Source organism: Camelina sativa, chromosome 10, assembly GCF_000633955.1.
Source record: "Camelina sativa cultivar DH55 chromosome 10, Cs, whole genome shotgun sequence".
NCBI classification, from domain to species: domain Eukaryota; kingdom Viridiplantae; phylum Streptophyta; class Magnoliopsida; order Brassicales; family Brassicaceae; genus Camelina; species Camelina sativa.
The window spans coordinates 3,552,211-3,564,772 of record NC_025694.1 but is presented as its reverse complement, the minus strand read 5'-3'; the positions used below and the strand labels follow the sequence as shown (position 1 = coordinate 3,564,772).

General features: G+C 34.3%; 3 protein-coding genes across 3 annotated transcripts; 1 reads left to right on the top strand and 2 right to left on the bottom strand.

The window, feature by feature from the left end:
• On the top strand, nucleotides 2,223-3,801 carry LOC104716873 (UPF0587 protein C1orf123 homolog). Its single transcript, XM_010434333.2, has 4 exons — nucleotides 2,223-2,473; nucleotides 2,821-2,928; nucleotides 3,257-3,424; nucleotides 3,572-3,801. Exons 1-4 carry the CDS (start codon nucleotides 2,372-2,374, stop codon nucleotides 3,695-3,697), a joined length of 504 nt encoding a protein of 167 aa, XP_010432635.1. The 5' UTR covers nucleotides 2,223-2,371; the 3' UTR covers nucleotides 3,698-3,801.
• LOC104716872 (vacuolar-processing enzyme gamma-isozyme) lies at nucleotides 3,873-6,748 on the bottom strand. The gene is made up of 9 exons (XM_010434331.2): nucleotides 6,412-6,748; nucleotides 6,082-6,246; nucleotides 5,830-5,986; nucleotides 5,663-5,748; nucleotides 5,383-5,582; nucleotides 5,220-5,268; nucleotides 4,915-5,127; nucleotides 4,613-4,819; nucleotides 3,873-4,277 (listed from the first exon to the last, which is right to left on the bottom strand). Exons 1-9 carry the CDS (start codon nucleotides 6,628-6,630, stop codon nucleotides 4,095-4,097), a joined length of 1,479 nt encoding a protein of 492 aa, XP_010432633.1. The 5' UTR covers nucleotides 6,631-6,748; the 3' UTR covers nucleotides 3,873-4,094.
• Nucleotides 7,739-9,496, bottom strand: LOC104716871 (probable protein phosphatase 2C 61). The gene is made up of 5 exons (XM_010434330.2): nucleotides 9,252-9,496; nucleotides 8,874-9,128; nucleotides 8,673-8,790; nucleotides 8,359-8,582; nucleotides 7,739-8,071 (listed from the first exon to the last, which is right to left on the bottom strand). Exons 1-5 carry the CDS (start codon nucleotides 9,438-9,440, stop codon nucleotides 7,889-7,891), a joined length of 969 nt encoding a protein of 322 aa, XP_010432632.1. The 5' UTR covers nucleotides 9,441-9,496; the 3' UTR covers nucleotides 7,739-7,888.

Genomic DNA, 12,562 nt, shown 5'->3' with positions numbered 1-12,562 from the left:
AAAAAAAAAAAAAAAAAAAAAAAAAAAAAAAAAAAAAGAGCATCAGCATCTCCTCAACTTCATCATTATGGTTAAGTTAATTAACTTGAGATTAATGTCTATCGTCTTGTGTTTTGTTACATTTATCACGTCTTATTGAGATGCGATTTTATGCTTACATGAGAGCATCTTTCCTAAACGTGAGAAAGATCGAACAAGATATATATGCTGAAATATAACATATATGGTTCATATCGAATACTAATATAATCGCCAAGGAACTTTGAACAATTTGGTAAAAATCAGTTGTGTCCGCAGAAAAACGTAGAGTTTATCGAATATGTTTACTTATTGATCTTCACGTACACAAGGAACTTTGAACAATTTGGTAAAAATCAGTTGTGTCCGCAGAAAAACGTAGAGTTTATCGAATATGTTTACTTATTGATCTTCACGTACACAAGGAACTTTGAACAATTTGGTAAAAATCAGTTGTGTCCGCAGAAAAACGTAGAGTTTATCGAATATGTTTACTTATTGATCTTCACGTACACAAGGAACTTTGAACAATTTGGTAAAAATCAGTTGTGTCCGCAGAAAAACGTAGAGTTTATCGAATATGTTTACTTATTGATCTTCACGTACACATTTATTTTGAAGATCCTAAACCCTTATCCGGAGTCAAATTCCAATCCACACATCTCCCAAACGCAAACCTCACTGACTTCCAAGAGTTTCTCCAATCTTTCCAACGCTTGAGCTCGTTTTCGTGTTGCCACATGTATGTCTTTTTATGATTGCAAAACGACATGCAACTTTCAATAATTTCGTTTTAAGTTAATCCAAATTCATGCAGATTTTAAGTTACATCATCACAGTAAATTACAATGTTAACGGTAAAGTGAAATTGTACTTATATTTTTTTTTAATTAGACAGAGTTGCGAAATTTGGATAATCTGATACATAAAGAGAACCTTCACGAGACAAATAAAATTCTTCACTTTAATTAATCTTTCAAAAGAAAAATATACTTATAAAGCATCAACTTGTTGTTTGTTGACCGTAGAAAATAATGAGCCAAAGTTTCACTATAAACAATAAACCATATTCACAAGTCAAAGGTTCACAATTAATTTTCAACGTAGCTTATATTTCGAGTGGCTTCACGTATCGTACATATATATATATATATATATATATATATATATAGGACTAAAATCTCACAAGAAGAAAAAAAAATATAGTTTATTACATGAAATTTGTCAAAGTAAACACAAGAAGTGAATTGTGAAAGTGATAGTTTAACGGTTAATCATAGTGGGACCAAGATTACTATTTTTTTATTTATAATTATTTTGTTTTCGAACTTTATATTATGTGTTGGAGAATGAAAAAGATAGTACTTGTCATCACGTTTAATGATAAAATACTGATTACAAAAACAAAAAAGGCATAATGACGACAATAATGCGGAAGAAATGACGGACTTGACAAGAATATATGAGTTTGGGATTGATTGAGGATGAAGCTAACGTAGATGTACGTGTGGCTTTCCCTCAGTGTCGCGAAACCGACATCAAGCCAAATGGCAAGACACTAGATTGACTTTTGTTCAACGTGTTTGGTTGTTGACGATCCCTCCAAGAGGTTGCGTGTTGGTGCGTTCCCACTACAAGCACACGAGCTTTACATTTATTTTCATTTCTTTCTTGTTTTCGTGTCACTTTGTGTCAACAATAATGAACAAAGCGTAGCATTGGAGAAATCTTTTCCTATACATATATTCCATAAGGGGATATATGTTTAACGTGTGCTTTTTTCTATATCGTAAAAGCAATTTATCTAATCGAATTTTCTGATTTTCTCCATTGGTATTTTTGGATTTTTTTTTCCCTTATCTTGGTTGGACATAGGAATAAATCTTGACTAATCATGGTTTGAATTCTCTTGATTGTCACTTACTAGGTTTGCAGTTTGCTGATGATGTTCTTTTTGTTTTTTTTAGTAATGTTGTGTTTAGTGCTATGATTTTGCTTTATACATTACAATATTTGATTTTGATGCATTTCTTTGTAGACATTATTATTGTTGTGAACTTGTGATTTCAATGTGTTTTAGATGAAATTTCTAATTTGGGAAAGAAGAAAAAAAACAAATTGCAAATTGGGGCTCTTTAGCTTTAGAATTCATATTAAAAACTTGAATTGTTGTTTCTTTAAATGTGTGACTTGGTATCGAACCTTTTTTTTTCTTTGGGGGGGCCAGTTTGATAAATAAGAAAAAGAAGAAGGCCGTCTTCAATAATTTTTCTACTTTCCCTGAACAAAGTGACGACGACGAAACAAACAAAAAGAAAGCAAAAAAAAAATTAAGGAGGAAGAGAAATATAGAATGGTGAACTATGTGCTTAAAATCAGGGTTGATCTCGAGAATCTCACTAATCTCCAGCCTTCCGGTGGCTGCGACGATTCCAACTTCCCTTACCTCTTCAAGGTCTCTTCGCACCACTTTTTTTATTGCTTCGATTTCCCTCGTTTTAGTTTGGGGTCTATGATTGGATTGAACTAGTCGAGCCTCTTAGGGTTTTGATTTCGCCTTTTGAATCACAGATTCCAATGAAATTGAGTCTTTCAGGGTAAAATTTCTTAGGGATTTTGTTTCTTTGAAGTGTTTAAGATCAAATAGTAGGATGAGCATGTTAACACTTGGTACATGAAAGGATGAATACTGCTCCTGCTTGGTCTTTGCTTTGTTTGTTGTGTATGCGAAAGCAAGTAATCTTTTTGTATACTCGGTTATATTAACATAATGTTTTTTTTTTTCTTTTTCTTGTATATTAGTTGAAATGTGAAAGATGTGGAGAGGTGACTCCCAAAGAAACATGTGTGACTTTGAATGAGACATTTACTCCTCCGGGAGGTAGGGGTACTTGCCATCTTGTTCAGAAGGTAATTTCGATCCTGCCTCTTTCTTGATCTCTTCTTAGTATGTTTGAGAGATCATTCTTCTGTGCTTTCGAATAGAAGTTAATGTCAAGATTCCAGAAAGCAAATATTGGCTGTAGTTTTGGCCTTTGGGATTAGAGCTGTATCGTAGCATATCCAACGGACTTATACAACTTCTGGTTTTGGCTAAGTTGCATTTTGGATGACCTCTGGCATTATTACTGGGATCTGTTTCTCTGCTCAAACGAAACGTTTCTTTCTTATCTCGTTCTGTTGCACAATGTTTTTAATACTGATAATTTGATGGTTTTGTCTCCATGAGTTATTCTAGTGTAAGTTCTGTGGAAGGGAAGGGAATGTGACTATGATTCCTGGGAAAGGTCGACCTTTAACTCTCCAAGATTCTGAGGCTGGAGAACATGTCCCTCTTATGGTCTTTGACTGTCGTGGCTATGAACCTGTGGATTTTGGATTTGGTGGATATTGGAAAGCTGAAGCTGTAAGTTGTAACTCTCTCACTTAGTTTTTTCTGATTTCCTACAACAAGTTGTCTGGACAAAGAACTCCATGCTTTGTTTCCAGTAATCTTTGATGCTCGATACTACTTTAAGTTCTCATGAAATGAATTCTTTTTTGGCCTTACCAGGAATCTGGGACCAAATATGATGAGATTGATTTGTCGAGTGGTGAGGAATTCACAGAGTATGATGAGAAGGGCGAGTGCCCCGTAATGATTTCGAACTTCCGTGCAAGCTTCAGCGTCACCAAGTAAAGTATATAAGTCTATTGTCTATTTTCTGATTCACTGCACACTTGGTGTATGTAAAAACCATGAAATGATAATGACTCAAGTTCTAATAAATTTCTCTTTTTCTATTTTCCTCGGCTGTTTCTGCTACAATAAGTAAATCATCCATTAGTTTGAGAATTTTGCAAGAACATTATAATAAACAAACCTTCTATAGTATAAATCTATACATTAACTTTAGTTCTACAAGCATTTGTACATGGTACATGGATAATTTGAAATAATCATACACTGAAGAGGGAAATGATAGTGAGATTTACAGAGAGGATAATGGATTGAAGCAGTATACAACTAATCGAAATAAGAATATTTTGGCTATGACGATTGGTGGTATAAACAAATGCGAAGAGGGTGTAGGGTTTTATGCACTGAATCCGCGGCGAAGCGAGCTCCAAGGACCAGGTGGGATTGTGGTACAAGCCTGTGAAGCTGCCTCCTCCATTTGCTCCATTTGGATCCCTGCGTTGCAGATGTTTGCAAAAGACCTCATGTGCTTCATACCGTACTGAGACAGCGATCCACAGTGCCTCTCAAAAGCTCTCACCTAAACAACACAATGAAGATTATGCAGTTCTTCTCTATATGAAACATTAAGTCAATGAGTTTGTAATTTGATAACTCTTTTCATAAACATAGGATAAGAGTAAACAGAGAGTCACAATCAGTATGGCCCAGATTTGTGAAGTGATTAGCAACGCAAGTGGCTAATTATATAGAGTGCTGGGCTCCACAACCAACCTCTATGAGATTTTTTCCATGGTACATAATGATCGATGTGATCCCATGACTATACCAATACGTTTTCCAATACTAACCATAAGGGCTGATGAGAAGATTGACGCAACAAAGTCTTAAGGGGAAAGTGACGTATTTATTTACCATATTTTTGAGGCAGTTCCAGTCATCAACTAGCGGTTGCCCAGCAGAACGTACTTTGTTTAGCACTATAGGACCATCCGAAATACCAAACAAGATTTTTCCAACGAGCATCACGCTATTGTCAACATGAAGTCTGTGAGACATGACTTCAAGTAGTTGCTTATGAGCTTCTGTTTTTCTAGCGGAACCTTCTGGTGCTTTTCGGTACTTCATGAAAACAATAACATGCAAAAGAACTTGTAATTAGCAATCCAAGGAACCACTGAGTATCCAAAAGATGCAAACAAGAATGGACAAATAACCTTTTCCCAAAAATGGACAAGATCTGCATCACGCTGATTTGTAACTCTTGAAGGTGGTGGCTTCAGTGAATTCGCGTCCACAAAGGTGAAATTTTCATTGGCAGGGTTTGTTCCCATATAAAGGTCGAGCAGATCCTTGCTAAGTCCAACATCGCCATATTGCATGACATGAGAACCATAAGAGTACTCAGTAGGTGCAGTCCTCTTTTTCACCTGAAACAGAGACACACTTATTTGCTAACAATCTAATTTACAGCTGAGAAAGTTTTAATCTACATCATTACAGACTTTCCATAGAAGCTTACAAGTTCATATTGCTGCTGCAGAGTCTCAGTCTGTAAATTGTGCACACCACTGTTGCATTTTAGGCAAATCAGAATCAATATATGAGACATCCATAGAGATTCATAAAACATGAGAAACAGAACACTGCTACTATTGTTAGTGTGTTGGGATTCTTTAGCTTACCTATCTTCCATCCAAGCAACACTGTACAAGTCACCTAAACAAGTGTCATACTCGGGTGGAGGACTAGGTTCATCTCCAGGGCAATAGGTACCCCAACTGCTTTCTTCTGCGTTTGATGCAGTTGTGGCATAGATGTTCAAACCCTCAGGAAGAAGCCCTTCAAAGATACTTCCAGATTCACAAGCTTCAAGATAAAACACCTACAGGTTTGCCTTTTAGTATTATTACTCACAAGTCACATGAACAACAAAAGTATATCAGAGGAACTTTGGCGACTAACCAAGCTTTTATAGGTTCCTAAAGCATGTTTCTTCTTCAGAACATCGTTGAGATCATTTGCATATATGTAAGGATAAGTCGGCATGCCTGCAAATAAAAGACAAAGAACCATCAGTAACTTTGGTCTAAACCATATCCCATCCAGTCTCTGGGTTTTACTGAACTCACCTAGAATTCCAGGACCACCATGGTCAGTGTAGAATATAAAGATATGATCATTTGGACCACTATCCACAACCTTGCCACTTCCCCCTTTGACGGCAGTTTTGTCTCCAAGGATGACAGCAAATAGATTATCAACAGTAACATCATCTCCAGTGTAATCCTGCGGTACGAAAAAGTACCAACAACCAAATCAAGTAAACTCACAGCAACAAGATAACTAAAAACTCGAAAAGAGAGTAAGAAATGAAAAAAGACCTTGGGAACTCCTTGATAAACATCTTTGCCATGAGGGCTGTTGATAATGGTTCCAGGCCTTGGATTCGCGTGATGGTATGCAATATCATCATACATGAATACCACAATATTCTCATCTTTTAACCCACCTTTCCTCAAAAGTTGATAAGCATGGCATACATCAGCCTGAAATTTTAGTGAAAACACTATAATAACTATCTATCTGAAACAATAATCTCCTACTATCATAAGTTCATCATCAGCTGCCAAACTTAACTAAACTACTTGCAAAAATACAGAACAAGGCTTATAAAAAAAGAAAAACATAGAAATCCGAGAGACAGTACGTACCTGATGCCTGTAATTATCATAACCGCTCGATCCGGCGACTAAAACAGCCCACCTAGTACCGGCGTTAGAATCATCGTCGTTGTCTTGAGCAGGACGGAAGAACCGAGAAGCTTGCGACGGGAGTTTGATAACATTTTCAGGACCGTTTCTTGCGGCGGAGACGGCGATCAGCGCAAGGAAGAGAAGGAGAAGAGGAACGCCGACGGCGACACGTGTCATCTTTGTGTCCCGGGGTTTTTGGATATCAGTCGGCGAATGACGAGAGTGATGTTGATAGGAATCTTGTTTTTTTTTTTTTTTCAGTTAAAGAGTTGAATCTTGTATCTGATTGGAGAACACTATACGTTGGTTGGTTTATATAATTAAACACGCAAGCCTAAATTTTTTTACGATATTTACTTATTTAGTTTTATAAATTGATATATTTGCACATTTACCCTTATTTTGAAAATTTCTATTGCGTGCTGAACTCTTCCTTTTCTAACATTGGCTCGCGAATTATTTAGAATATATATATATGTATTATCTTGTTATATATGGACATGTATTCAGTTATTGGCATATTTTTGAATTGTTTCATTGTAATTCACAAATTTCATGAGTAAAAGAGGAGAATAATCGAATAGAAATGAAATCATGCAAAAGGAGAAAAATAGGCGATCATGTAAAACGTGTATAATAAAAGGAGAAAAATAGGTGATCATGTCAAACGTGTATAATAAACCTCGAAACAATATCAAGATGAATGAGTTATTAATAATGTTCAGATTTTTCAAAATATGGCTTAGTTTTAAAAAAAAAAATGGATATATTATGTTAGAGATAAAAATGCCAAATTTTGTGTGGCAACAAGATATGGAATCTTTTCCTTTCAAGTCTATCTGTTAGCAAAGGTTCCTTAAACGAAAAGTACTTTGTTTTGGATACTTCGGCAATATGACTTTTGTTTCTTTCTGATTCTGCCTCTTATTAGTTTTCTTCCACGAACTTGATTCGTCATACTATTATTGAGTCGCTAGATAATTTGGTGGTTATAAACTATTAATGGTGTTTTGACAAAAAAAAAAAAACCATTGGTCAAAATCAATATCATTTTGGTATATGTTATTATCAAATTCATATAGCTGCTATTACAGAACAGAATCAACTTGAACTAGTCCGAGCCAGTCCAATAAATTATGCTGTATACATTAAGATTCCCGCGACGTGTGTCCAAAATGTCTCTAGTCTCTGTTGCTTTTATCCCACGACACGCCGACACACACCATTCCTAATTAAAATCTTTTTTTTTTTCTTCTTTCTTTTTTTTTCCTAATAATCACACGACTTTACTTACAACGGTATACATAGATTTATATATACACACAGTCACGATCACTCTTACGAAACATAAAAGTATTGAGTGAGCTGTCGTGTCATTATTCTTTGCTTCCTCTTTCACCAAGTGGATTTTCTTAAATTAAATTCATAATTGTGGCTAAGGACAATGCTTCGTGTTGAGAGGGAGGCACACGACAGAGATATCATCAATATTAGCCGTTGGATATTTCTGGATCCACGCATTCGTAGCCGCCTCTGCCACCGCGTTGGCCGCTCCTGCCTCACTTCCCGACTTCATCACCACCGTAGCTACTTCTTCGTTACTAAGTACATCCCACACCTATTATTACACACACAAGACAAACAAGAAATTTCATTATTGTCTTGGAATATTGGATCATCCAATTCATAATATATTATTTTAAACGTGGGCTTTATTTTGGATCTGGCCTATTGTTTGGGTCTAATTTGATTAATAAATTAATTAACAAAAGCCTTAAATGGTTGGGCCACAACAGAACATGGATTTTGGTTCTGTTTTTAATTAATCGCAGTAACCAAAATTAAACATACACTACTTATAAACTTGTTTGCCACGATTTTTAGTTTAGGTTTAGATTAACGTACCCCGTCTGAAGCAAGGAGTAGAAACTGGTCGCGGGGAGTGATTTGATGCGTAGAGACTTGTGGAGTCGCAATGACACCGTAGCTTTTAAGGAGGAAATCACCAAAAGCCCGCGACATGGCTAAGCCTGGCCGGTTTTCAGTTGGAAGCCAAACTCTTAGAATGTGAGGTTCCGACTCCAAAGCCAACACCCTTCCGTTTCGTTTCCTTATCCTATCCGCTTCGCCTGCAATATCAATCCAAAAATGTTTTAACAATAATGAAACCGGTACGTATCATTGTTTACAACATCACTTTTTTTTTATCCATAACTTACTTGGCACACTTGGCTTCAAGTCATTGGTCAACTGAACCACCTTGGTTTCTCCATTTTCACTTGTTCCAATCATCACAGCCCTCGAGTCTCCAAGATTTGCCACCATCACTTGATTTCCCTGTTCAAATATATATTGTTCTTATTAATACAAAATTTCGAAAAAAATGAATTATTGAAGCATTGAAGATATGATTAACTTACATGTTTAACAGCGAGAACAGCAGTGGTTCCAGAAGAAGAGCAATCATGAATCTTTTTAACTTTAAGAATTCTTTTGTCCATCTCCAAACACGTAGTTTCGCAAATGAGTTTCCAGTCTCGAGTCACTGAATGATTATTCATATGACCTAAGAGTATAGATGGCAACTGGTTCCTTACGATCTTGCTTACGAATTCACCTTTCTCTCCATGCCCATCAAACACTCCACATAACGCTCCTTCTTCTGTTCCATATCCCTACAATTTTATCATTTCATTTCATCAAAAACAAATTACTACTTGTTGTGATCACAAACATATATTTATTAATAAATACGACGAAAATGATTTTATTTGGTAAGAATTAGAAAGTTTGAGTACCAGGTGGAGAATGGCAGCATCTTGGTTCAAGCCCTTTCCTCCAGCTAAAGAAGAGACAGAGCCAAAGTCTTGAGGAACATCATGGTGGTCAGAGTATAAAACTGCATTCTCTTGTCCATAATCAGTTATCTCATAAATCTGATTACGATCAGTTGATCCTCCTGAGGATATACACGAACAAAATCCCATTTTTCTTATCTTTTTTTTTTTTGTGTTTTGGTTTTTTTTTTTTTTTTGGGATTTGTTATGTAAGAGGAGAGATGATAAAACAAATGAAAGAGTTTGATACACGACTTTGCTTATTGCATATACCCCCAGTTTTATAGCCTTTTGTGAATCTTATTTAGGAATATATAAATACATATATATATAGTTTTGTATTTCACATGGTTAAATATATATTAATTCCGATGACTTGTATCTTTAGGCATTTTAGGAAGAATGATTCAATTCCGAGGCGGTCGATCTATACTATATCATTGATAACGTTTAAAAAGAATTTGAATCTTTTTGTTAATCATATATATTTGATTACCTGCCAAAGTAAAGAATATTAAAATGAATCATTGCCGCCAATTAGAATTAAAGAATAGGTAATATATGTGTCACTAAATGAGAAACCGAATTATTTGACATACTCTAGTAATTAAGAATTTAATATAGCTTGTGTAATTGTTAGGCAATTATGTGGCTCCTGGTGTCAGTGACAATGTATAACAATTTACAATTAATCAATAAAGTTGAAAAAAACCTATGGAACTATCCCAATATTCAAATGAAAGGGCACATGACGTGGTGTGATTAGTATCTTGATTAAACTACTAATTTGATTTATTCGAGAATGGTAACAAGAGTTTCAAGTTATCAATAAAAATTTACCGACGGGGATTCTTGTTCGGCTGTGTCATTGCCTACAAGTTTAGACGCATCCAATATTTAATTCCTATTAATTTTCAGTTGTCAAATATTTAATTAATTAAAGGGAAATTCATGTATCCACATAATGCCAAAAGCTTGCTAATTAACTATGTACATAAGAAAGAAGAAAATACATATATTGACAAAAAAATATATATACATATAGAGAATTGGAGTATAACTAACTACATTAGACCAATTAAAACCTCAATCTATAAGTATGCTTACTTATTGAACAATACATGGTATGATCTGAAAATTAGAGATTGGCTTTTCATCATAGATATAAGATAAGTACTTTAATTTAGACAACTCTTTTGTTTTTTTATGTATACAATTCAACTTTATTTTACAAGAGATACTGCCGAATTGACATAGTTATTATACTGTATACGCGCTCCAACGTTTCTTGTAAGTGTTGTTAAATTCATAACTGATGGAGATTATTTGCGACGACGATACGACATGATAGTGTCTTACCAATGATTTTGTTTTAATTGTTGTTACAAACTTACAACGTAGTAAAGATATATGGGTGATATGGTTAATTTTCTTTCCAATATTGTCGTTGAGAATCTTGTGATGCATTATTATAGTTTTACAAATATAAAAATAATGAATTACATTAATATTTAAATTTTGAACTTATGTAAACGAAAAGAGTATTAAAGAAACAAAAGTGACGTGTGTACTTTGTAAATTGCTAATTAAGCCAGCTTCTCCTGACCTTTTGGACATATCAAACGATACAACCGGGTCAACTCTCACATCCTTTTTATCAAAATACTTCTTTTATACATTAATGACCTAGTTGGTCTCTAATAGAAATACAACATTTATAAATTGTCACTATATATACGTTATTTTGAAAGCAATTTACTGATATTTTAAGTTTAAATTAGACTGTGAACAAATATACCAACTATTTATTATGTAACTTTGGATTTTTTTTGGTAAGATTAATACAGTATAACGACGTCTAGTAAATTTTTATATATGTTCGTGAGATTTAAAGTCAAATATACAAACGAATTGACATTAGTTTTAAATTTTGTTTTATTCTCAAAAGACTACCCCGCTACTCAATTAGAAAGGCACATGATGTGTCATCTTGTAGGATTCCAATCTTCCATAAAATGGATTCCTAATTTAATAATTTAGTCAAACGTTATTAAAATTCGTTGTTTTTCATATTCTATTAAAGTTAGGCCGTACAAAAGAGCGCTGGTAAACCCACGTCAAGCCATATGCATGGCAACATTCTTTGATTTATATTTTTATGTTTTGATATATTTTTAGGTTATCTCAAAGTCCTGAACATGACATGGTTCATTAGCCTAATACTGTAAGACGGAAGACATATATAGGATGCCAACAAAAATGTTGCTTTTGGGGCTGTAAGGATCCACTCACTAAATGCATTTGTTGACATAATTTCGTAACGTGCAACGTGAAGAGTTTTCGTTTGGATAAGGGAATGTATTTTTTATGAAATAAATTATATATCCTTTTTTTGTTAAAGAAATATATTATATATCCGTCGTTTGATATTATAGTTATTCAAATTCCCAAAGAAACATTGAAGATCAGGCAATCACGGTCTCATCAATATAAACGTCCATCCAATAATTAGATATATCACATTTCAAAACACTAAATGTCAAATTATTTTTGGAAACCACCCTTTATAAAAAAATATCAAATTGGACGTTGATATCTTAATATAAAAAACAAAAACAAAAATTGATTAGAATTCTAATCTACATATCATTAACAAGAAGCCTATGGGAAACTTTAATTTTCAGCAGTTACTTAATTAAATTTCGGTGGCATATCGATATCGTATTGAATTATTGATATGTCAACATCCACTTACTTAAACGTGATGCGTGAGTACACCTTTGCATGTAGCTTCTCAAAGCTAGCAATAAAGTTACTCCAAATTGCATCACATATATATTCCAGCTTTTGCTTCTGCCTTGGCCTCATATACCATTTCGGTAGATACACTTGTTAGATTATCTTCAAGTTGAACGAGCCTTGGACTCTTCTTTGTATGCATCACATAATAATGAAACAGTAAATTTGACTACCCAGAGGCCTACAAATAGGACAAACCGTCTGAGCCATCGTCATCTTAAACCCACAAGTCACATGCATGATAACATTTTTTTTTTTTTAATGTTTTAAAGCATATATTTATAGATTATTCTAAAGCCATGGTGACATGGTCCGTTAACTAATAATACAGAGAATAAAATTTACGAACATGATTATCGCTTTAGATATAAGGATAAACTCAAGAGAAGGCAAAATTGTTGCATGTATTTGTTTTCATAATTTGGTATAACGTCAATCATGAAGAGTTTTTTTTTTTTTTTTTTTTTTTAAAA